This window comes from Geotrypetes seraphini, chromosome 6 (assembly GCF_902459505.1).
Source record: "Geotrypetes seraphini chromosome 6, aGeoSer1.1, whole genome shotgun sequence".
Taxonomy (NCBI): Eukaryota; Metazoa; Chordata; class Amphibia; order Gymnophiona; family Dermophiidae; genus Geotrypetes; species Geotrypetes seraphini.
Genome location: NC_047089.1, coordinates 98,043,956 through 98,070,491, shown reverse-complemented (window position 1 = coordinate 98,070,491; position 26,536 = coordinate 98,043,956). Strand labels below are relative to the sequence as shown.

Sequence of the window (26,536 nt, the reverse complement as noted above, 5' to 3'; positions counted from 1 at the left end):
ATGTTTCTATGTTTTACCTAAGACCCCCTTTCTATGAACAGCACCTACGAGTTAGGCGCGTATCAAAATTTTAAAAAAATTGGTTTTTAATGGTGCTGTTCAATTAACAGTGCCAATTAAAAAAATTAACACTGGCTTTTACAAAGTTGCTGTACCTTTGCCAGTGAGGTAAATGCTCTGGAGCCCTAACATCCCCCCCCCCTATCAAGCTACGCTGCCAAGCTGCCCAAAGGAATAGAATGGGCTGCTCCACATTTAGCTCGCGCTGCTTGACAGCGTGGCTTGATAAGAGGGGTAAGTAAAATGCTTTTCATAGAACCAGGGCCTTATTCCCATGCATTTTGTAGGAAGGCAGAATTATTCATATGCTCACATCTGGGATATTACTTGTCAGTTCTTGAAGCAGCACTGCAAAAACAGAGAAGCAACAAGTTTAAAGGGAATATTGTGTGGGTTTGTTTGGTTTTAAGTAGAAGGAATGGAACTTTGTGTCGTCTCATCGGCAATAAAACAACACGAGTCTGCTAAGAATGATAAGCTCGCTGTGAGCGATATTCTCATCAGCCGACTTAAACTTTTTTTCCCACAATCGGTTTACTACTACATGTATTGGTGCCTCGCCTGCACCACCAATCAACAACACTAGATTTGAAAACGAGATTTCAGCTGTCGGCAAATTGATTTGGCCCAGCTAGCGCACCGTAGCCAGGGTCTGTGGCGGCACTACTAGGTGCTTAAGACTTTATGAGTGGGAGAGAGAACGTTGTTTGGGCACATAGTAGTAGCGTGGCTTGTGATGGCCCAGAGCGTTCAGAATGTGACACTGTCTCTCACACTGCCCATCACGTGCCACATCTGTCTGGGCAAGGTAAGAATGTGAGTGCGCGCGCGCGCGGGCTAAAGGCTTCTTTATCTACCTGCATGCCATGGGGCGTGAGCACGTTTGCCTTGTGGAGTGGAAGTAGGCAGGAGTCGAACGCGGGAAACCGGTATCTGGTGGTAGTTTCGCTCCGGCGGAGCCTTATTAGTTTGAAAATGCTTGTTCAGTTTCTGTAGAATATATGGTGAATGCACTTAAATTCTGTGTGTGGGTGTTTGTGTGTGGTGAGTAGACCTTCAACTTGCACACGGTAAATAAATCGTCTCAGCAGCACTGTTAAATGGATTTTCCCGGCCAGTTGGGCAAGGAAGTGATACTAGCTAGGTTCTGGGCCGAGCTCCGTTATAGGCTTCACATGGTTTTAAAACCTGCCTTTCCCTTGGAACGGCTTTTAGGAACAAGTTAATCTTGTACCGAGCAGGATCTAATGTTGGGCCTTATAAATTGTCAAAAGCTGTAGGAAAAGGCTGTTAATGAAAAATGCACATTTTTATATGTGAAGATCAAATCTTTAAGGGATTGCGCTGATTGTCCTGTCCACGTTCTTGTTTTGACATTTTATTATAAAAATGTTGCGATGCAAATGGGCATACAAGCGTAGTTGCCAGCTGTGCGGGTGTTTGACCACCCCCAGGGTACTGTTGTAATTTGTATTTAGTTTAGCACTCATTCGATTTGAAAAGTTGTTTGAAATACAATTAATTGAACTCAATTGCAAAACTCTTTCAGGTTTGGGTGAATGTGAAGACTGAAGCACTGAGGTAGACCATAAGAATTGTCGCTGCTGGGTCAGACCAGTTGTCCATCGTGCCCACCGGTCTGCTCATGCGGTGGCCCTCTGGTCAAAGACCAGTGCCATAACTGCGACTAGCTCTACCTGCATACGTTCTGGTTCAGCAGGAACTTGTCTAACTTCGTCTTGAATCCCTGGAGGGTGTTTTCCCCTATGACAGATTCCGGAAGAGCGTTCCAGCTTTCTACCACTCTCTGGGTGAAGAACTTCCTTATGTTCGTACGGAATCTATCCCCTTTCAATTTTAGAGAGTGCCCTCTCATTCTCCCTACCTTGGAGAGGGTGAACAACCTGTCCTTATCTACTAAGTCTATTCCCCTCTCAATCTCCTCTGTTGCCAAATACTTTTTAAAAATCCGCCCATTTACCTTGAAAATACATTTCTTTATATTTCTAAGAATACATCTCAAACAAGTAATTGAGGAATTTTTTGATTGGATTGAGGGATGGATGTTAGAATTTAGACTTAAACTAAATTCTGATAAAAACAAATTCTTCTTTGCTTCTTCTCGTCAGGATATCCCTTAAACCTCTTTTGTGTTAAAGATGGTTCAATATCCAGTTCACCCTACCATCAAGATTTGGGGGGTCATTATTGATCAAAACCTTACTATGGGTAACCAAGTATCTCAGGTGGTTTGTAAGGGATTTCATATCCTTTGGAAACTGCACACTCTCAGGGTTTATTTTGATTTCTTGGTCTTTAAATTGCTGGTACAATCATTGGTGCTGAGCCGTTTGGACTATTGTAATATTGTCTATTTTGCTGGAACTAAGAAAAATCTTTCGAGACTGAAAATCATCCAAAATACTGCAGTGAGATTAATTTATGACCTGAAGAAATTTGATCATGTGTCTCAATTCTGTCGAGAGTTGCACTGGTTACCAGTTGAGGCGCAGGTGATTTTCCAAGTTGGGTTGTATATATTACAAATTACTAGCTGGTGACTCTCCTTCCTACTTGATAGACTTATTCTGTTTTACTTCCTCAAAATTTACTCGAAGTGCTAAAGCCCTCCTGACATTTCCTTCAGTGAAAGGCTGTAAATTGAAAAGATATCATGATCAGATGCTTTCTTATCAGGCTGTTATCTGGAATAAAGAGCTAAAACCTTTACTATTGATGTCTGGGTCATATCTTCACTTTAGGAGACAACTGAAGACTTACTTATTTTCAAAGTTCTTGGGTCCTTAGTTCTATCTTTCTTTTACAGTGTATTCCTAGCTAATCTTTTGTAAATTGCATAGAACTCAAAGGTATTATGATGTAGAAATGGATTTTTATGTTATGTTTATGTTAAAATAATATAAAAATTGCATAATCAGCTATAATTAAAGTAATAACAAACCTTATTCATCTGCAAAATATTTGTCAGGTAGAACGTCATGGTCATCTTTCGAATAAATGCTGGAATTGAATGTATGCAGCATTACTGTTATTTGGATAAATCCATTGCAACAGATCTCTTTGCACTTCATGTAGCTTCAAATGTGTAACAAAGTTTCCAGCATGCCTTGCCGAATCTTGTTTCTCATTTTAATTTTAATTGGATTCATTTGAGAGAAAGTTCTTTTTACAGCTGCATTACTGAAAGGCATCGCCAATACACTCAAAGCAAAATGTCCTCAGATGTTGAAAGTCAAAATCCCCTGAAGCATCTGTGTGATTTGCTGTGGTTATCCAAAACTGCTCAACATCATTATTGCTGAAGTTTGGCCATGACATTGTGCTGATATGCATCCACTGCTGCTCCAGATCTCCCAAATTCCCCTTTTTGGAAAGGTAAAAATGACAACTTTGACAGTTGTGGTTTCTGTGCTTCAAGAACGATAGAAGGTGAGATTCTAACTGCTGCACATTTGCCAGCAATATTTGATGCAGTTTCTTTGTGAGTTCCAACAGAAAATCACAACTCTGCTCTTTTATTTGCTCTTCCAAAGAGTGCTCAAATTTAGAGTTGTGCAACAGTAAGTGGAATTCAATGCCAGAATTGATAGCTGCTAGAGGTATATGGTTAGACCTGTTTTCTAGATCAGTTTTTCTCAACTCAGGCATGGAGTACCCCCCTTACTAGGCAGGATTTCAGGATATCCACAATGAATATGCATAAAAGAAATTTACATATAATGGAGATAGTGTATGCAAATCAAGTTTATGCATATTCATTGTGGATATCCCAAAAACCTGTCTGGCAAGGGGGTACTCCAGGACTGAGTTGAAAAACACTGTTCTAGATCAAAATCCATTGTTGCTTCCCATGACGTAAATGTGGTTGGTCTCACAGTTCGCTGAATCATGTTTTGATACAAAGTTATTGTTTATTGAAAGCTTCTATACCACTACTAATGACTGGGAGAGTCAGTTAATAGCGATTTATATGAACTTCTGTAAAGGTGTTACAATACAGAGTTTGCATTTCCTGGGATGGTTTCAATACAGATATTATTAAACCATAAAGCAATATATTGTTAAACCTTAATCAATACTTGTGCTTTTGTAAAGGTGTTACAATACAGAGTTAAGAGTTTTACATAACGTAACTTTATTCTTCTATACCGCCATAATCAAATGACTTCTTGGCAGTTTCCAAGGAAGAAGACTGGACAATCAGTGAATTACAAATAGTTAAAATACAATAAGTTTCTTAAATATATTAAATATCAGATTATCATGACTACAATATCCACATTTTAAGAAATAAATTTATCAAACAATGCTGACTTAAGTTTATGAGTTGGTTCTCAATACAGCCCTCTTAAAACATAATCAGTCCTCTTTCTTATTTATGCTTATAATATATAATCAATCTACATTACATTACATTACATTAGTGATTTCTATTCCGCTTGTACCTTGCGGTTCAAAGTGGATTACATAAGAAGAAGCTGGACATTTCCAGGAGGGTACGTGACATTTAGGGTAAGACATAGTAACAGAATGAGTATAGACTTGGTAACATTGGATGAAAGCAGTTATATTACATTACATATCAAATCTTTTTCCAGGCGTTGGTAGGTAACCTCTTGATGACCACCCCAGACTATAGGACGTTCAGAAAAGAAATAAAAACCAAACTTTTCAAGAAATTCCTGAAGCAGCAATAACATCACGACCGTTTAGTAACTCTAAAACTGACATTTGATCTACCCACTACTGCACTAATAATAACAAAAGAACTTCCACTATGACCACCTATTAACTCTTTGACAAACCACCTCACCCTCAACAACCTGCTAAATGTTTATAAGACCTACAACTTACCTCTCTAGCTAATCATTGTAACTCTGTCTTTTTTAAACTAACCTTTTGTAATCCGCCTTGAACCGCAAGGTAATGGCGGAATAGAAATCCCGAATGTAATGTAATGTAATATGAATCGGTAGGATGAATTAGGTATTATTATTATTTTTTTTTTTGGTCGGTTGAGGATATGGTGTCAGGGTGTGGGTAAACCTGGTCGGTGTACGTGGAAGAGGAGATTAGGTGTTTTGAATATGCTTTTTGAAAAGTAGCATTTTGATTTCTTTGCGGAATGCTTTGAAGTCAGATGTTGAGGTTAACAATCTGGTTATGGAGGGTTCGAGTTTTGCTACATGCGTTGCTATGAGGTTATCGTAAAGCTTTTTACGATGAGTGCCGTTGAGTGGTGGGTATGAGAATGGTGTCAGTGTTCTTCTTATTCTGGGTGGAAGGTTACGGTGTAGGCGATCGATTAGATAGGCAGGTGCTGTACTGTTGAGTACTTTGAAGATTAGACAGTATAGTTTGAATTGGATTCTGGCTCTAATCGGTAGCCAATGTGAGTCTAGGTAGGCGTTAGTTATGTGGTCATATTTTCCGAGGGAATAGATTAGTCTGAGAGCCGTGTTCTGAATGGTCTGTAGTTTTTTGATCATTTTTGTAGGACATGGTAGATATAGGATATTGCAGTAGTCCACAAGTCCTAGTACCAGGGATTGAACAATGATCCTGTAGTGTTCTTTGTCGAAGAATTTCCTTATTTTTCGTAAGTTGCGCATTGTGAAGAATGCTTTTTGGGTAGTTTTGTTGATTTGAGTCTGCATAGTGCAGCATCTATCTATCAGCACTCCCAGGATTTTGAGGGAGGTCTGGATTGGGTATTTGGTAGTTTTAATTTCCAGGTCTGTTATGGATGGGATTTTGTCCGTTTCAAGCATTAAGAATTTGGTTTTGTCCGAGTTTAGTTTTAATTTGTGGTTTGTCATCCATTTTTCTACTTCGTCCAGTATTGTTTCCAAGTGTCCAGTTGCGGAGTTGTCTTGGGTTTCGAAGGGGAGGAGGATAGTTATGTCGTCTGCGTAACTGAAGGATGTTACATTTAGGTTGTCTAGAGTGGTACCAAGGGAAGAGATGTAGAGGTTGAATAGAATGGGTGAGAGTGGAGAACCCTGAGGGACTCCACATGGATTAGACCATGTGTTGGATTTCGTATCATTTATCTTAACTCTGTAAGTTCTTGTTTTAAGGTATCCTTGGAACCAGTTGTACACCACCCCTGAGATCCCTATTGCATCAAGTATCTGGAGTAGTATGGTATGATCAACTAGATCAAAGGCTGCGGAAAGATCTAGTTGGATAATTAGGATCCTGTGACCTTTACTGAGGTGTTGTCGGGCTATGTCCAGTAGTGTTGCTAGTAGAGTTTCCGTGCTGTGGTAGGATCTAAATCCTGATTGGGATGAGTGAAGTATATTGTGGTCAGCTAGGTAGTTAGAGAGGTATTGAGCCACAAGTCCTTCAATCAGCTTGACATCGAGTGGGATCGAAGCGATCGGTCTGTAGTTGGTAGGTGTGTCTACAGGACCTTTTTGGTCTTTCAGTATGGGTGTGATTATGATCTCTCCTAGATCTTGTGGGAATTGGCCTTCTATGAGAGTGCTTTGTATCCACTGCATGAGGCTGGTTTTGAATTTAGGGGAGGCATTTGTGAGTAGATACGATGGGCAGTTGTTCAAGTCGCATGAGGTGTGGCAGTATTTTTTATATAGTCGGTTCAGTTCAGGCCATTGTAGAGTTGGGAAGGTGGTCCATGTTCTGTCTGCTGTTATGGCTTCTTCTGTTGTGGGGGTAGTTATTAACTCGTTGAGTATGGTAGTTGAGTTGTTGAAGGTAGTTCTGATTTTGATGATCTTGAGTTTGAAATGGTCAGCTAGTTGGGAAGCTGTTGGAGTTTTGTTGCCTTGAGTGGCAAGGTATGGGTTTGTGTCTGTAAGTTTTTTTACTAAGTTGAAGAGTGTTTTTGTGTCGGGGTTGTTTGTGCCAATTAGTTTAGTGTAGTATGTTTTGCGCTTTTCCTTAAGTTTGTTGTTATATAGTTTGATTTAGGTTCTCCAAGCGGATTTGGTTTGGTCATTTCTCTTTTTTCTCCAAGATCTTTCAAGTTGTCTGCAATGCCTTTTTAGTAGGTGGAGTTCAGAGTCGAACCACTTATCTGATGGTCTGCAGGTTCTGTGTTTGTTTTTTTCTGGGGCTAGCTCATTCAAGGTTGTTTCGCTTAGGGAGCGCCAGTGTTTTGCGAAGTCTGAAGGGTCTATGGGGTCAAGTGCTGGGTCCACTTTGTCCCAGAATGTGGCTGGTTCAATTTTCTGTCTAGATTTGAAGGTTGTTTTTTGGGGCATAGATTTTGTGCTATTTTGAGGCCAGTTGATAGTGAAGGTGTATTTATGGTGGTCTGACCAAAGAGAGGGATGCCATGTACCATTGGTGATGTGAATATTTGGGGAGTGTAGGTTATGAGGTGTGAATGCTGCTATGTCAAGTTGGTGGCCTTTATTGTGCTTGGGTTCCGGATTGAGGACCTGGAAGGATAGGGCGTCGAGGTATGAGAGTATTTCGTTTGCTTGTTTGGATGTGTGGTCTTCGAGGTGGAGATTAATGTCTCCTAGGAGCAAGTTGTATGAGGAGGATAGAGAGTTCTGGAATATGAATTCTTCAAGATCATGTTTTGAGGTGTTCCATTTTCCTGGAGTGATGTAGCATAGTAGACAGTTCAAGGTGCCTGCTTTTTCATACCTACTTGTACATACCTATATAAAATATATATTTATTCATATAATACCTTCTTATGTTGTTGTAGTTGGGTCCCTGCCTTCTACTCTTGTTCGAGTTCTAGTGACTTGTTGAATTGCGGATCTAAAAAGAAATTGGTTTTGTGCTAGTCCGGAAAGGTCCTCCAGAATCTTCCCCATGGTTGTTTTCAACATGTCCAGCCATCTGATTGCAGGTTGCCCTCTTCACCTGGTTCCTTCAATCTTCCCAAACTTGATGGCCTTCTCCAGTGTTCTAATGGTGTGATCAAAATAAGACAGTCATAATTTCATCATTTGGGCTTTGAGTGACATAGCTGGTTTGAACTCTTCCAGAATTGATTTGTTAGTTCTTCTGGCGGTCCACGGCACTACCTAAAATCCTTCTCCAGTGCCAAAGCTCAAGTTTCAAGTTTATTTAAGAATTTTATGAACCGCCGAATCAGTCTTCTAGGCGGTGAACATTACGCTAAAAACGTGTATGGGGTAACTATACATCCGTTAAAACAATAATCATTGTTAAAAACATTTAAAAACGATACATAACAAACAGGAACCAAAAAAGGGAAAGAAGGGTAGAACTACAATTTATCAAGTAAAAGAGAGAACATATAGGGAAAGAACAATAAGGGAGGGAATAAAACTATGTAGCCCTAAAAAGGGCATTTAGGTCTCAAATGAGTCAGTCTTCTTTCTGTCTTGTTTCCGTGGAGGGGCATAATCAAAAAGAACGTTTAAGTCTGTTTTCGTCCAAGTCGCAAGTCATCCAAAGTAAAAAAAAAAACAGCTTAGGACACATTTTCAAAAAATATGTCCAAATTATTTTCCGTTTTGAAATTCGTCTAACTATATGTCCTGCCGATCTGATCGTCCAAGCTGCTAAATCGTCCATCTTTATACCACATTTTCATCCAACTTTTTGTCCAAGACAAAAATGCCTAGAAACACACCTTTTGGACTTGGGAGGGGTCTACAAAGTGATGGACTGGACAACTAGGCATGGCACCTAAATAGTGGGGTACCTTACAGGGCACTTCAGTGAACTTCACAAAAAGGGTGCCATGTCTTCATCTCACTACAGCTCCCTTATAGGTCATGGTGAGCCCCCCAAAACACCTCCAGAATCCCCTAGACCAGTGGTTCCCAACCCTGTCCTGGAGGACCACCAGGCCAATTGAGTTTTCAGGCTAGCCATAATGAATATGGAGCAGATTTGCAAGCCTGTCATTTCCATTATATGCAAATCTCTCTCATGCATATTCATTAGGGCTAACCTGAAAACCCGATTGGCCTGGTGGTCCTCCAGGACAGGGTTAGGAACCACTGCCCTAGACCCACTTATCTACCACCCCAATAGCCCTTATGGCTGCAGGAGCCACCTGTATGCCAGTACAAAAGGGTTTTGGGGGTATATAGGGGAGTGCACATGTTTCAATATCAGTGCAGTGATTACAGGGGCTTATGGGCATGGGTCCTTTTCTCCATGGGTCCCTAACCCACCCCCAAGATGGCTTAAGACGCCTCTGTGCAGTACGACTAGACTTTCCTATGCCAGGCTGCCAGGTGATGATGTTCTGGAAGCACAATTTTCAAGTTGTGATTAATATTTTTATGGGGGTAGGGGGGTGTTGGTGGTCACTGGAGTAGTGTGTGGGGGTCTGTATTATGTGTTTGCAGTGCTTATCTGGTCACTTTAGGTGGGTTTTTGTGACTTAGACCATGTTTTAAATCAGTGGTCTCAAACTCAAACCCTTTGCGGGGCCACATTTTGGATTTGTAGGTACTTGGAGGGCCGCAGAAAAAATAGTTAATGTCTTATTAAAGAAATGACAATTTTGCATGAGGTAAAACTCTTTATCTATATATATAAAATCGGAGGTATGTGTGTATGTATGTGTGTGTGTATGTGCCGCGATCACGCAAAAACGGCTTGACCGATTTGAACGAAACTTGGTATGCAGATCCCTCACTACCTGGGGTGATATGTTCTGGGGGTCTCGCGGCCCACCTGCACACGTGGGCGGAGCTACAAACAGAAAATCAGATTTCACCCATTCAAGTCAATGGAAAAAATGTAAAAAGCTGTGGGACCGATTTGAACGAAACTTGGTATGCAGATCCCTCACTACCTGGGGTGATATGTTCTGGGGGTCTCGTGGCCCACCTGCACACGTGGGCAGAGCTACAAACAGAAAATCAGATTTCACCCATTCAAGTCAATGGAAAAAATGTAAAAAGCTGTGGGACCGATTTGAACGAAACTTGGTATGCAGATCCCTCACTACCTGGGGTGATATGTTCTGGGGGTCTCGCGGCCCACCTGCACACGTGGGCAGAGCTACAAACAGAAAATATGATTTCACCCATTCAAGTCAATGGAAAAAATGTAAAAAGCTGTGGGATCTCCAGTTATTTTACTTAGCAACCTTGACCCACCAAAACTTTGCAATGGCACAAGGCTTTGTGTAAAGAGGTTACTGGCCAATGTAATTGAAGCGACTAACTTAACCGGAAAGGGACAAGGTGAAACTGTATTTATCCCGCGGATACCACTTATTCCAACAGATCTTCCTTTTCAGTTTAAGAGATTGCAAATTCCAGTGAGACTTGCATTCTCTATCACAATCAACAAATCACAAGGACAGACTAATACATACTGTGGAGTGGATTTAAGATCCCCCTGTTTTTCCCATGGACAACTCTATGTTGCTTGCTCAAGGGTGGGTTCACCCAAGAATGTATATGTTCTTGCTCCTGGAGGTGAAACTAAAAATGTTGTTTATAATCAAGTTTTGTGTTAGTTGTATTGTATTCATTTTGTCAAATATTTCACTTTATAATTTGAATATTGTACTTTTTATAAAGCTGTAAAAAAATAATTTCATTCACCACTATAAAGTATCTTTATTTGAATCCATTTACAGTGTTATTGCTATAATTAAATACCCGTGCAACGCCGGGGCATCAGCTAGTAGTTTATAAAACTTTCCTTTAACAGTTAAAAGGAAAGATATATAAACTATAAAGAGTTTTACCTCATGCAAAATTGTCATCATATATAATAAAATGGTAAGCGCGCATGCGCACTCTAAAGCCATGTTCCCTGATCCGTCGCGAGCCATAAGAGTGCGCATGCGTGCTTATACGTCACCATACTTCAGACGGACTGCACCCAACTGTAACTCTCCTCCTTTTGTGGCCCGGCCCGCTGAGAGGGAAAGCGGCGCTGGCACTGCCGCCAGCTCAGCGGTGACATGTAAAAATTGATCCGATATCGGAAGACGTCTCTGCCAGGGCTATCAGCAGCAGCCCCTGAAGCTCCTCAGCAGCCTGTCCCGCCCCCTTGAGAAGGGCTCCCGCAGTGTCCGGAAGCGGAGATGGCGGTTCTGCTGCTGGTGGCGCTGCTCCCCCTGCTCTGCCTTTGAGCAACGCGCCGGAGCTGAACACCATGGCAGCGGCTGACAGGAGGAGACAGAGGGGAGATGCTTGGTTGATGGGAGATAAAGAGAAGGGAGATGCTGGACTGTTGGGGGGATAGAGAAAGGGGAGGAAAGGAAGGGAGGCCTATTGCTGGACAGGGGGAGCACGAAGAGATGCTGTTGGAAAGGGGGAGGGGAAAAGAAAGGGAGGCCTACTGGTGGACAGGGAGAGCAGGAAGAGGTGCTGATGGACAGGGGAGGAAAAAGGAAGGGAGGCCTACTGCTGGACAGGGGGGAGCAGGAAGAGGTGCTGATGGACAGGGGGGGGAAAAGGAAGGGAGGCCTACTGCTGGACAGGGGGAGCAGGAAGAGGTGCTGATGGACGGGTGGGGGGAAAGGAAGGGAGGCCTAATGGACAGGGGGAGCAGGAAGAGGTGCTGATGGACAGGGGGGAGGTAAAACAAAGGGAGAAGGGCTGCTGCTGGATAAGGGGAGCAGTGAAGGGGTGGTAGTGGACACAGGGGAGGTAAAAGGAAGGGAGAATGGACAGGGGGAACACGCAAGGGGTGGTGGTGGACAGCCAAAAGAAAGAAAGACAGAAATACAGAAAGTGGCTAAGGAGACAGAGAGAGAAAGAAATAGACAGACACACACACACACACATATTCTAGCACCCGTTAATGTAACGGGCTATAAAGCTAGTTTCTTTAATAAGACATTAACTATTTTTTCTGCGGCCCTCCAAGTACTCTATTTTTTTCTGCAGCACTCACATTTAAAGTTCAATATCTTTTCTTTCTCAAAACTGGCACATTTCAATCACTAAATTGAAAATAAAATCATTTTCCTACCTTTGTTTGGTAATTTCATCAGTCTCTGGTTGCACTTTATTTTTCTGACTGTGCATCCAATACTTCTTCCCTTCTTTCAGCCTCCTGTATGCTTCCTCTCCTCCAGACCTCATTCCCTCCCCCAACTTTTTCTTTCTTTCTCTATGTCTGTCTTTCTCTGATTCCGTGCCCCATTTTTTGCTTTGTTTCTGGTTCCCTGTCCCCCCTCCTTCTTTCTTCCTTCCTCCGTGCCCCATTTTTTGCTTTTTTCTCTGGCTCCCTGTCCCCACCCCACCTTCTTTCTTTCTTTCATCCTTCCTTCCTGCCCACCCCCATGCCACCGCCGCCGCGGAATAGGCTGCTGCCACTTCCGCTATCGGGAACAGGCCGAGATCTCCCTGCTTCTCTTCTGCACGGGCTGACCAACTCTCGCTGCCTGACGTCAATTCTAAAGTCGGAAAGGACGTTCCGGGTAGCTAGGCAGCGATTGGCTAGCCAGAACGTCCTCTCGACGTCAGAATTGACGTTGGGCCACGAGAGTTGGTTGGCCCCGCAGGGATGAGAAGCAGGGAGATCAAAGAACTCGGTGCCGGCCTGATCCCCGATGGCAGCAGTGAGAAGGAAAGGGAAGTAGGTTGGCACCACTGCTCTAGACGAGCTGCGAGCCGCACTCTAGGGAGAACAGTGGACCGCCCCCCCCCTTGGTACGCCACTGGAGCAGCAGCGTGTCTGGCCGGCTCGTTCGTTCAAAGCCGCAGGTGGCGGCTCCTTGCGAGATCCATGCCTGCGTCTGAAGCCTCTCTGATGTTGTGAGATCAAAGAGGCTTCTGATGCAGTAGTGGATAGCGCAAGGAGCCGCCAACCCGCGGCTTTGAATGAATGAGCCGGCTGCTGCTCCAAAAGGAAGAGAATGATGCCTCCAGACCGCGGGCCGCAAATAAAACCTGGAGAGCCACATGCGGCCCGTGGGCCGCGTGTTTGAGACCGCTGTTTTAAATGGTCTAAATTACAACGTCCAAGTTCCGTAGATCCTGTGCTGTATAACTTTCGGTTATACATGCAGTACGACTAAGTCTAAGCCGGCCCACATCCTGCCCAACTCCCGCCCTCGACACTCCTCCTGAAACGCCCCATTTAGATATGGTCATTGAGCGGCACTATGAAGGCCTTGGTCGTTTATAAATACGTCCAAAACCCGTTTTTATTATCGGCACTTGGACGTATTTTGACAATGTTTGTCTAAGTGCTGACTTAGGCCGGTTTTTGGACGTTTTTCTCTTTCGATTATGAGCCCCATAGTGTCCAGCTTTCGCATCTGTAACTGAGAAACTGAGTGTGTGGACAAGTCAGATCTTCATTTGGAATGTTACATCCTTGATTTTGAATGCTTTGTCGAGAGCCTTCATTGAAGTGTGACTATCTGTGGAGTATTTCCTCCCTGCTAGTTGCTTCTTTGTTTACAAAAGAGCACAGGAGATTGAAATCTTTTACAACTTCTATTGCCTTCAAGCTCAAAATCTTCATCATTTTCCGTATTCACGATCTTCATCTTGTTTGTGTTCAGTTCTAATCTCATATTATGACTTTTGGCTTTGACTTTTCACAGTAGAGACAGCATGTCTTCTTTGCTGCTGGTGATGAGCATTGTATCATCTGCTTAGTGCAGATTATCTACTGTATATTTCAGCAACCAACTGAAACAGACACTCTTTTTTTCCAAATTTGCTTTTCTGAAGATGGTTTCAGTGTATTGGTTGAACAGGTATGGTGACAAGATGCATCCTTGCCTGATACCACGTTTTATTGGAAACCAATCAGTGTTGCCATATTCAGTTCTCACTGCAGCTTCTTAATTTTCATATAGGCTCTTTATGAGCTGAGTTATGTGTTTGGGTATTCCCATTTGCATTGGAGTTCTCTCCATAGTTTGTGATCCACACAGTCAAAAGCTTTTCTGTAGTTGATGAAGCAAAGGTATAGGGGTTTTTGGTATTCTTTGCTCTTCTCCAGTATCCATCTAACATTGGCCATGTCTCTTGTTCCTCGACCTTTACTGAAACCAGCCTGAACTTCAGGTAGTTCTTGCTCAATGTATGATTGATGCCTTTATGGTATTATTTTCAGTAATATTTTGCTGGCGTGTGGCATTAATGCAATCGTTCTGTAGTTGTTACAATCCTTGTCACCTTTCTTTGGTATAGGTATGAAAAGTGATCTTCTCTAATCGGTTGGCCATGTTTTTTCTTTCCAAATCTGTTGGCACATTCGAGTGAGAGCCGTGATAGCACCTTCTGAGCCTTTTATTATTTCAGTTGGAATACCGTCGATACCAGGTGACTTGTTTTTCGATAAAGCTTTAATTACTGCTATGACTTCTTTAAAAATATCTAGTTCTTCAGCTTCAGTTTCCAGTTCAGTTTCCCCAATGTTATCTTTGTTACCTTGTTTGTATAAATTTTCTTTCCATCTCTTTGTAATGCTTTCTGGATCATTCAATAGCATTCCATTCCTTCTTATACACACAAATAAATATATTCATCCATATTTAATATCGTGTATGTATTCATACTACTACTATTTCAATTCGCGCTTAGTGTCTGTATCGTGATCTATGTTCCTCTTGGAAGAACTAACATCCTGATAAAGCTGGTTATCAGTTCAGTCAGCAACTTAACAGGATTCGCTTTGCCTGACTTGAATAATTTGTTCACTCTGTTCAGTTCCTGTAATATGGGGCGTAAAAACAGCAAGTTTGTTTGCTGAACAGAATATCTGGTTCAGTAGCTCAGTGATGTAGTCATGTAGCTCATCTTTGACTATCTGAAAATGAAGTTTTAGTTTGTCATATTGATCAAAGACCCACTGAATGCAGGGAGTGATAAAACAGTCAAATTCGCCAACATTAAATAAACACTTATATTTAGCTGACGAATGATACTGTGGGCAAATCAGTTATAGGTCTCTGATATCATGCATTCAATATTTCTTGTTATCACCTTCAGTACATATATATCACCTTTAGTACATATATGATCTTAGCTGAATTGAATAATGACTCTAAGTGCTCAATATCTTGGCAAACTTCACAAAATCGTGTTATAACTGAATTATTTTTCCTACACAAAATGTTACAGCCATCAGTTGCTAAGCCCAAGCATTTAAGTGCAATAGTAATTTGAATTAAGAAACCTGGTAATTGCATTGAATATTCCTTCTGTTCCCGATTCAAGCAATATTATTATAAGAAATATGACAATAGAACTTAGGACTCATTTTACTAAGCTGCACTAGCGGTTTTAGCACATGCTAGACGCCACCGTTGAGCTGGCGTTAGTTCTAGCCGCGTAGCATGGGGTTAGCATGCGCTAATATTCTGCGTGCACTAAAAATGCTCCTGCAGCTTAGTAAAAGGAGCTCTTAGTGAATGACTGTAGTATCAAACCATCACACAGCTGTTTTTTCTAATAACATGTCGGTGCTTTCCTCAATTATTAAGCAGTAGGCCGTCTCCTTACTGTCTAACTATACTAAGTCCAAGATTAATTCTTTATGCATTGCTGGGCCGAGACCGTTCTTGATGACCCAGAAATATCAAAGAAGAGACAAGTAAATTTAATCATGTATTTTTTTTTAATGGGTATAACTGTAAACCCCCTAGTGGTGAAATATGATACTATAGTTTGTGCATTTAAAATTAATTTTTTCATGAGTTTTAGGATTTCTCAGTTAAAATTTCACCAGCCAGTGTATTGCACAAGAAAAATATATTTATTTTTACTAGTTGTTAGAATTTCAAATTAACACACACACACACACACACAAATAACTATCATACAAAACAAATTCTATTAAAATAAGCTTGCATTTCTCTAATAGAAACTCATTTTACATATTAGCTGAGAATACTAACAGATTTCAAAGAAGCAAGTCAGAAATTATTCTATTTTAAGTTTCTTCAAACCCAGATTATTAAAAAAAATATTGATCTGTCACTTAGCTTTCTCCTCTTCCCAGAGCTTTCTTGAAAGTTGGGCTCCTCTGTTTTTCCTTTCTAGTCACCACGGTCAGGAACCTCCAACGTTGATCTCAGTAGCATACCTACTAGCTTATATATTCCAAATTAATTAAAAAAAACAAAAACCTACTTCCCTAATGTCTAATTCGGAGTATCCTCACATTTTCTAGAATGTCTGTGAGTGTTGCCTCAACATAACTGAATAACTAGTTAGTCCCAAGAAATAAAATTTAACAAAAACAATCTCTGTCTTCCCACCCAGAACCCCAAATCACTCTCTCATACAATCAGGGAATATAAACATCAATATTTTGCAGTCGGCCCAAAACAATTCACAGTCATTGAATGCCCTGCTCTGTTTATCAGAGACTCAACCAACTGAGATCTGGTGATTCTTGCACATTTTCCTGGTAAGCCTTAACTAGCAGCTTTACATAGCTTAAAAAGCTTTACCAGACTTCCAGCCATCAAAGCTTCTTTACACAAATGTACACTTCTCTGGAACTTATTCTATTTTAGAAATCCCTATTTCCTCTATAAACAGTCATCCAAGAGCAGGCCTAACATCTCACGTTTGCTCTTTCAGCCACTCCTCTGTCTTTCACCAAATTTCAGCTATGAGAGAAGAATAACTTAATACAGACTGTCACCAGCAACTGCAGCATCTGGAATGTTTACACCCTGGTTACCAGGGCAACCAGCAAGTACAATGCAAGTGCATGGTTGCACAGAAAGCATAGTTACTTACCATAACAGGTGTTATCCAGGGACAGCAGGCAGCTATTCTCAAACTGTGGGTGACGTCACGAGGGAAATGCCGCAGGGTTTGGTGCTTGGACCTGTGCTCTTCAACATATTTATAAACGACCTGGAAATTGGTACGATGAGCAAAGTGATTAAATTTGCAGACAATACGAGTATTCAGAGTAGTGAAGACACAGAAGGATTGCAAAGACCTGCAACGTGACATAAACACGCTCGAGAAATGGGCCGTTACATGGCAAATGAGGTTTAAGTGTAAGAATGTGCATATTGGTAACAAAAATCTTATACACGAATACAAGAGGTCCGGTGCAGTACTTTGAGAGACCCTCCAGGAAAGAGACTTGGAAGTACTGGTCGACAAGTCAATGAAGCCGTCCACGCAATGCGCCACGGCAGCAAAAAGGGCAAACAGAATGCTAGGAATGATTAAGAAGGGGATCACAAACAGATCAGAGAAGTTTCAAGTTTCAAGTTTATTTGTATATTTGATTAATCGCCTATTAAAATTACTAAGCGATGTACAGGAATTAATAGAGAGCAATAAAAAGAAACTAACATTATACATAATGGTTACATATTATACATACATAAGTCGGGAGGATAAAAAGGGTTAAAAGTTACAATTTTAAATTTTTTAGTAGACACGTAAGGAAAATACAAAAGGAGGGGGTATTAAAACCATAGCATTATTAACAGCATGTCTAAAGGAATATAAAAATTTCAGTTATTAAAAGCATCATTAAAAAATTTCAGTTATTAAAAGCATCATTAAACAAATAAGTTTTTAATAATTTTTTAAAAGTTGAAATATCTTTTTCATTTCTTATGTGCTGTGGTAGGGCATTCCACCATTGACGCCCCATCACGGTGAACATGTCAGATCTACGTGTTCCGATAATTTTTAAAGAAGGTACTATAAGTAGATTTTGTCCAGAAGAGCGAAGTGATCTCTGTGTATTATGTGGGATTAGGTATCTGGATATAAATAATGGTTCATTTGATACTAGTGTTTTAAAAGTGAGTAATATTATTTTAAATGTAATCCTATGGCCAATTGGTAGCCAGTGATCATCTATTAACAAAGGTGTAACGTGGTCATATTTTCTTGCATTAAATATTAATTTGATGGCCGTATTTTGTATTAATTGTAATCTCCTTTTCTCTTTCTGTGTAATATTGAGAAAAAGGGCGTTACGGTAGTCAAGTGTAGATATTACTAGTGAATGTATAAGTATAAGGTTATCATGCCGCTGTACCGGGCCATGGTATGCCTCCATCTGGAATACTGCATCCAGCACTGGTCGTACATGAAGGAGGACACAGTACTACTCGAAAGGGTCCAGAGAAGAGCGACTAAAATGGTCAAGGGGCTGGAAGAGTTGCCGTACAGTGAGAGATTGGAGAAACTGGGCCTCTTCTCCCTTGAAAAGAGGAGACTGAGAGAGGACATGATAGAAACATTCAAGATAATGAGGGGCATAGACTTAGTAGATAAAGACAGGTTGCTCACCCTTTCCAAGGTAGAGAGAACGAGAGGGCACTCTTTAAAGTTAAAAGGAGATAGATTCCGTACAAATGTAAGGAAATTATGCTTCACACAGTGAGTGGTAGAAAAATGGAACGCTCTTCCAGAGGCTGTTATAGGGGAAAACACCCTCCAGGGATTCAAGACAAAGTTAGACAAGTTCCTGCTGAACCAGAACGTGCGTAGGTAAGACTAATCTCAGTTAAGGCACTGGTCTTTGACCTAAGGGCTGCTGCGTGAGCGGACTGCTGGGCACGATGGACCACTGGTCTGACTCAGCAGCAGAAATTCTTTTGTTCTAATGTCCTCCTTTAGCAGTCCTTTCATTCCATGGTCATCCAACGGCCCCACCGCTTCCTTCGCGGGTCGTTTCCCCTTAATATATATCGAAAGAACGGCTAGAAATTTTTCTCCTCTTTGTCTATTTTTTCCTTATAGTCTCTTTTGGCTCCTCTTACCGCCTTATGGCACCTTTGATGCTGTTTGTGCTTTTTCCAGTATTCGTCCATTTTTTATCTTTTCCATTCTTTAAATTAAGTCTTTTTGTCTCTGATCGCTTCCTTCACCGCTACAGTGAGCCACACCGGTTCTTTGTTCTTTTACCTCTTGGATCCCTTGTTGATACATGGTATATATAGATTTTGTACCTTGGTGACCTTGTCGTTAAAAAGGGACCATGCTTGCTGTAGTGTTTCTTAATCTTCTTCCCCACTATGAGTCTCATCCTTTCGTAATCCCCTTTTCGGAAGTTCAGTGCTGTGGCCGTCGTTCTGGATCGATGTTTCGTCCTTGTGTCCAGGTTGAAGCGGGTCATATTGTGATCACTGGTTCCCAACGTCCCCTCTACTTCTACATCTTGCGCCGGTCCTTGTAGTCCATTTAGAATTAAGTCCAGAATCGCATTTCATTACATTAGTGACTTTTATTCCGCCATTACCTTGCGGTTCAAGGCGGATTACATAAGAGGTTATCTGGACATTTCCAGAAGAGTTACAGAATTGAACGGGTTACTTCGGGGGACTGAATTGCTTCCTGCGGTGTTAGTTTGTTTTGATGGATTTCTTGAATAGCAGGGTTTTTATTTCTTTTCTGAAAGTTTTGTAATCCTCTCGTATTTTCCTTGACAAGTTGTTCCAGGAAGCAATCGCCCACAGCATCCAGAAACTTGGTCTCCCTACCACTGCCGGAGGTGCCTGGGTTTCATTCTATCCCCAGATAATTGAAGTCACCCATGATAACTGTGTTGCCTCCCTTGCAGTTGCATTTAATATTGTCTGTCATCTCTCCATCAATTTCTTCGGACTGCTCTGGGGGTCTTTAGTAGATGCCAATCTTCGTTTCCGTTCCTCTTGTTGAACTACAGTACTGAATTTCTCATTACTGTCTAGACCAGGACTCTCAAAGTGACAGTAGGTGTGATCGACAATCATCTAAAATTTATTTAGGATATAGAATCCAACTTAACTCCTCTGACCCATTTTTATCAATTCTAGGCTTCTCTTGCACCACCCAAAAATGAACTTCTAAATAAGGCTCATTGCAAACTAAAAACAATTTGGGTGCTTGCTGGTTTGAGCATGCCTGGGGCTCTGATGCACAAAATGTTTCTGTGCCAGTAAGACTCAAAGCAGACTTGCAGAGAAACTCCTGTTGATGCTCAAAAGGGTTATCCGTGGCTGCTATCGATCCTCCTAGCAGACACTGAGGGGAAGATTCTCTAATGTGTTCAGTAAAATCTGATGTACTGCTGCCGCGGCCTTTATTATAACAATTTCAAAACGATGAATCATTCTCAAAAAACCGCACATACAAATAAGGTTCACAGTCTCATGAAGGGTCATTATATTTATCTGTGATGAGTCACTGGTGATAGTGATCGGCACATGCGCAGAATATGCCACGAAATTAAATGTGTGCATCTGCTGGGAAAACCCCATCATCATTATCTTTAGGTCTCATCGCATATCTTATCAGGACAACACAGAAATATTAAGGATAAGAACCACTATCCATAATGCCATTCGCTATTGTAGCACAAAACACTCACAGCTCACAAATACCTAAAATTCACAGGCTTTTGAATTTCATAATTTTTTTATGTCAAATTTTATCATGAGCTACAGTTGATGTCTGTTTTCCTAGCACACTTCCTCCTGGTAATGTCCCCCCTCTTCTGCTGCTGCAACTGCCATCAGCCCCCCTCCCCAAACCAGCAAAGTTCTCTCCCTCCCTCTTCCTGAACAGACATGGCTTATCCTCTCTCCTCCCCTCCCCCTGGACAAACCCCCCTCCCAGACCCACCAGAAAGCTACTCTCTAGGCCTATCATACTTCTCTGGGGGTTTAGTGGTGTGTTTGGGCAGGAGCAATTCCAACTCGCTCTTGCCAATGCTGTCTCTTTGGTAAAAAAAAAAAAAAGGCTGCCATGACTTACGGTTTGGGGTGGGGGCTGACAGCAGGAGAACTCCACCAATTTAATGGTGTGTGTGTGTGTGGGGGGGGGGGGCTGGTTGCGGCAGCAGCAGAGGAGTAATAACACTACTGGGAAGGAGGGTGGTAGGAATATGGACATCACAAGAATGGAAGGGAGAGGGGACTCATACCAAGATCTACATTTATGGACCATTTTTATAACCCCCAAAATCTTGGTCTGTATTTGAAAATATACAGCATATTAGATGTTCTACACCAGGGGTGTCAAAGTCCCTCCTCGAGGGCCGTAATCCAGTCGGGTTTTCAGGATTTCCCCAATGAATATGCATTGAAAGCAGTGCATGCACATAGATCTCATGCATATTCATTGGGGAAATCCTGAAAACCCGACTGGATTCCGGCCCTCGAGGACCGACTTTGACACCTGTGTTCTACACGGATAGCAGGGTAAGAATGCTTACAACCTGCCCCTAATCCCCAAAAAGTTATATTCTGAAAGCTTGCAATAGACTAAAGGGTTCTTATAGAACAGCAGTAGGTGGAAACAAATGCCCATGTGTGGTGAGGTTTTCTCAAGCTCTAGAAAGTGCTGGATGAAACTTCCCGCATGGATTTTGTCAGATGATATCACATATATGTGGAGATCCTTTTCCCTCTTTCCCCAGAGAAAACCTGCTATAGGTAAATAGCTGTGTTTGTTTTATTTCCTATTCCTTTCTTAATATTTCCTAACATTTTTGTTTTGTTTTTTTCAATGCTGCCACACACTGAACAAAAGATGTATTGTACATGATAACATGTACATGATTCCTAATGTGGAATCTAGCAACATGCATTCTGAAAAGAATAACCCAAATTATAATGACATCACTTTACACTTACTTATTTATCTTTCTTTTGGATACCCATTCTTCCAGCTTCATAAGATCTTCCTGCAATTTCTCAAGCCCAATATATATATTTTTTATTGATATTGGCCAGTGCCTCTTGGAAATATCAGGTCATTCTTTTAGTCAAGAAAATGACTCCAATATACACTTGTCTAAGTTTTGTGAGGCTAGATACTATAGATATGAAGAGATGTGGGGAGACCACATCTGGAACCTTTATCAGGACAGAAGCAATGAGTGCCATACCATGGATGCTCTGTACATGGGAAAAAGGGTATGATATCTATTTTCTGGTATTTTTGTGGAGAGAAGGTAAGTAATTTTGGATTTGAATGAATGAAAGAATGAATTCCTGTTGAGGCTTACTTACAAAATCTTTGTATGTGTAATCTAGATTAACAAATCATATTCATATGTAGAGAAAAAATCTCTCTAAGGCTGTTTTTCTTTTAAACTGTTTGTTCCTATTAGGTGCGGCAGCCTGTCATCTGTGTCAACCACCATGTTTTCTGCTTTACTTGCATTGAAGTGTGGTTAAAGAACAATAGTCAGTGTCCAGTCTGCAGGATCCCAATCACACCTGACAATCCTTGCAAAGAGATCATAGGTGAGAGATAGCTACATTCTGCATAGTACATAACACATGCTGATTTTTGATTTTTTTTTTTTTTTGTAATATTCTAAAATCTATATATCTGTGTGTTGTTTTATTGAAAAAAGCACTGTTTCTGTATCACCCTGTTAGACCTGTGGGATTTGTTTTCCTATCAGCAGATGAAGGCAGAGACTTAGTCTTATAGTAGTACAACTGTGATGCAGTCAGAAACATGCATCCACAGATTGTGCAGTTGAACTGGTGCAGCTGTTTTTCTCTTGTTTGTTTGTCCTAGGACAAGCAGGCAGCATATTCTTACATGTGGGTGATGTCATCCACGGAGCCCCGGTATGAACACTTTAAAAGTGCATCGCCACTTTAAGAATTTAGAAAGTTTGTGATAGCCCACACCACGCATGTGCAAGTGCCTTCCTGCCCGACATAGGTGCAAAGCTTCTCAGTTCGTTTTTTTCCACGGATCTTTGAAGTTGCGTTTTCTTAACGGTCTTCGTTTTTGTCACTTGCCTTCCCGCTCTTGTGTTCTTTTTCTATTTAATTCTTTTCTTAAAAAAAAAACACCGAATGAAAGTTCACTTTTTTCTTTTTTCGCCATCCACGGGACTTTTTCCGATGGGGCCTTTAGTCGCGTTTCAATCATCGAGTTTAATTTGGCTGAAGCGGGATTTAAAAAGTATAGTCGGTGTTCGCGCACTATTTCTTTAACGGACCCCCATAGTTGGTGCCTCCAGTGTTTGGGTCCAGTTGTGTACGCGTTGCTCTTCTCTTCAAAAGCGTACCATTAAAAATCAGCATGGATGGGGATACACCGATGACACTGTCTACATCGAAGTCTTCGGTGTCGAAGACAACGACACTGCCAAAGGCACTAGCATCAACTCCGGTATAGAGAGTTGCGCGGGGACAGAAATCCCACCCATCCCCACCCGTCCCCGTGAGGAATCCCTCCGTCCCCGCGAGGAATCCCTTCCGTCCCCGCGAGGAATCCCCTCCGTCACCATCCTTCCCTATAAACTTAAGAAATAGTTATTTTATTTAATTATGCTACTGAATTAAAGGCTCTGGTAGAGACCCATTTACAAATAAGCAGAGACTTTATTAATTTGGAAATATTAATTGGGAAGAATACATACTTTGTAAATGGGTTTCTACCAGAACCTCTAATGTAAATATAAAATATAAATACTCAGCTGATGAGAACCCACAAACTGTCAGCTGAGGGCTTCCTTTGCAGTTGGCCGGGGGTCCCTTTTGCCAAGCTTGGCAGGCAGCAGTAGCGTCCCTGAGTCACAGATGCTGGCACCTCAGTGGCTCATGGATGCTGCTAGCGACTGCTGCGCTTGGTGGAGGGGAGTTCTGGCCATCTCTAGAGGAGGTCCTCTGCTGGCGGTGCTTGGGGATCCCCACCAGTTACAGCAAGGGTCAACAAGTTCTTCAACACTGTAGAAATAAAACCAGAAATGCATTTCCTTTTCTTTTGAACACAAAACAAAGACATCTGCCATATACATTTCCCAAAGCTAACATATTTTAGTCAATAAATTCCGTTTTTTACCTTTGTTGTCTGGAGACTTATTTTTCCATAAAGTTGGTCCCAGTTTCTTTTTTCCGCTTTCCCATCTTCTGTAAATTCTTCTGTTGCTGTCCATTGGTTCCCCCTACCATGGTCCAGCATTTATCTCTTTCTCATCTTTCGTGCCTGCCCACCAGCCCCATGCCCAACATTTCTCCTTCTATCACCCCTCTCCAACACTATGCCACATCTCTCCCTCCATTCCCTTCACCACTGTCCAATATTCCTCCCTCTTGCATCCCTTTCAATCTGTCCCATTGTTCCCTTGCCACATTTCTCACTCTCATCTTTTTCTTCCCTATCACATTCTGTACCTTCCTCCCTACGACCAAAAATTATCCTCTTTCTTCCATTTGCCGTGTGTACACAACCATCTCTCTTTCCCGCTCATTGACACACCCACACCCAATACTCTCTTTCTATTCCCTCCCCCACCTCAGCTTCTCTTTCCCTCCCTTCCTCTCTCCCCAGTTCATGACTTCTGTGTCCAAAAATGCACTCCCTTCCACCACTTCATTCGAGTCCAGATAACAGCAGGGGTTGGAGGCAGCCTGCAGCAAGCCATATGTAGCCGACCCAGAAGTCTTCCCCCGAAGTCAGAGCTGACATCGGAGGGAAGGCTTTGCATCAGTCTGGCGGTGGCTGAGGTGTCAGGTGGGAGGGGGTAGATACTGGATGTAGGAGGTGAGAGGAGACAGACTGTAGATAGAAATGGGGAGGGATCAGACACACTGGATGAAAGGGGAAAGATAAGACAAGCTGGAATGCCTGGGGAGAGAGAAAAAAACAGATGATGGATGTAAAGAAAAGGAGAGGGGAGGAAGACATTGAATGGAAAGGAGGAGAAGGGGAGGATACGGATGGAAAGGAGGAAAGAGAAAGATGGAGCAGACACTGAATAGAAGGGGGAGAAAGAAATGAAGCAGATGCTGGGGGGCAGAAAGGAGGAAGAGAGGAGACAGATCAGATGCTGGGCAGAAGCAGCAGACAGAGGGGCAGATGCTGGATGGAAAGAGGAGGAGGGGCAGATGCTGGATGGAAAGGGACCTCAGGTCAGCATCTGAATGGCCGTGCAAGTCTACATGGGTCCAAATGGTGCCACACACTGCTAGACCCCCCCCCCCCACACACACACACAGTCCATTGCGCTTTCTAGAAGCCAGTATTGTGGTGCAGCCTGGTCTCTGCTAGGTTTTCTCCCCCTAGATTGGGGCAGACTCTGCTTTTGCCAGCAGAGGCAGAGTGGTGAGCCTGCATGATAGCGCAAACTAGCCCCCCTCCCCACAAGTGTCCTCCACCCAGAACAGGACCGAATCTGGGTTCCCAGTGGCTGAGCAGTGAGCCTACCAAGGCATCCCCTACCGAGAATGGAACCAACTCTGCATTCCCGGCCTTTGTATGAGGGAGGTCTGGTGCCCCAGAGTAAGAAGACTTAGAGCAGGGGTGCCCACACTTTATGGGCTTGCGAGCTACTTTTATAATGACTAAGTCAAAATGATCTACCAACAATAAAATTTAAAAAAAACACAAAGCACAATGAAAGGCAGAGAAAATGTTAATTATTCATATTCCGGGTTTTTTCAAAGAGGTCACGGCAGATGACTCTATGCAATGTCACCTCGGTAACAAAATACAAAAATAGACAAATACACCCCCTCCCTTTTTACTAAACCACAATAGTAGGTTTTAGCACAGGGAGTTACGCTGAATGCCTCGCGCTGCTCTCAATGCTCATAGGCTCCCTGCGCTAAAAAACGATATTGCGGTTTAGTAAAAGGGAGCCATAGTGCAAAATATAGACAGCAGATATAAATTCTCAAAACACACACATTTTGATCACTAAACTGAAAATAAAATCATTTTTCCTATCTTTGCTGTTTGGTGATTTCATGAGTCTCTGGTTGCACTTTCTTCTTCTGACTGTGCATCCAATCTTTCTTCCTTTCTTTCAGCCTCCTGTATGTTTCCTCTCCTCCAGACCTCATTCTCTCCCCCAACTTTTTCTTTCTGTCTCCCTGTTCCCCCTTCTTTCTGTCTCCCTGTCTGCCCCCTTTCTTTCTCCGTGCCCTCCCCCAAGCCACTCGGTTTGCTGCCACCGCCATCGGGGAATAGCCCCCAAGCCATCACTGTCCCAAGCTTTCCCTGCAGAAGCGTCGCGCTGACCAGCATTCCGCTCCCTGACGTCAATTCTGACGTAGGAGAGGAAGTTCCGGGCCAACAAGGCATTTCTCCTCATTCCATCCAGCCTGAGCCCCATCTCTCCTTGATCCAGCATTTCCCTTCTGTGTTTGTCAGAATTATCATTCCACCTATTTTCCAGCATCACCCTTCTTTGTGTCCATCTCACCTATATCCCTATCTCACCACTTTTTCAGAATCTTCATTTGTCTCTGTCCTTGTCTTTACCCCATGTTCACCATTTGCCCTTTCAATGTCTTTATCTCCCCCCCCCCACTTTTTCAGCATTACTTCTATGTCTCTATTTCACCTCCTCTTCATGTCCCCTCTGTATCTCTATCCTTATTCAGTAGGTCCTGCTTACCCTTTCTCTTCTTTGTGTCACTATCTCCATTTTCAGCTTTCCCCCCTTTTCCTTTGTTACTGCACCCGGTAGCCAGAATCTTTCCACCCTCCCTCCACTCCGGCCCAGCCCAGTATGAAATATTTCTTTTTGTTTCCCTCCCCTCTCTCTTTCTCTCTCTCTTCTCCTCCCTCACCCACGAGTCCTGCATCTGGCCCTCTCCCTTCTACCT

General features: G+C 42.2%; 1 protein-coding gene across 6 annotated transcripts in view; it reads left to right on the top strand.

Annotated features, from left to right (window-relative positions):
* Nucleotides 1–673: 673 nt before the first annotated feature.
* OBI1 (ORC ubiquitin ligase 1) overlaps nucleotides 674–26,536 on the top strand; it is a 134,077-nt gene continuing 108,214 nt past the window's right edge. The window contains exons 1-3 of one of the 6 annotated variants that reach the window (XM_033947446.1): nucleotides 768–868; nucleotides 14,172–14,303; nucleotides 22,069–22,204. Coding sequence is in view for 4 of the 6 variants with exons in the window: in XM_033947440.1 (XP_033803331.1) it covers nucleotides 922–999; nucleotides 22,069–22,204 (214 nt within the window). In the remaining 2 variants the exon portion in view is untranslated. Of the gene's footprint in view, nucleotides 869–909; nucleotides 1,105–14,171; nucleotides 14,304–22,068; nucleotides 22,205–26,536 lie in introns of those variants that run through there. The other 5 variants (XM_033947441.1, XM_033947445.1, XM_033947440.1 and 2 more) reach the window with 5 other exon arrangements.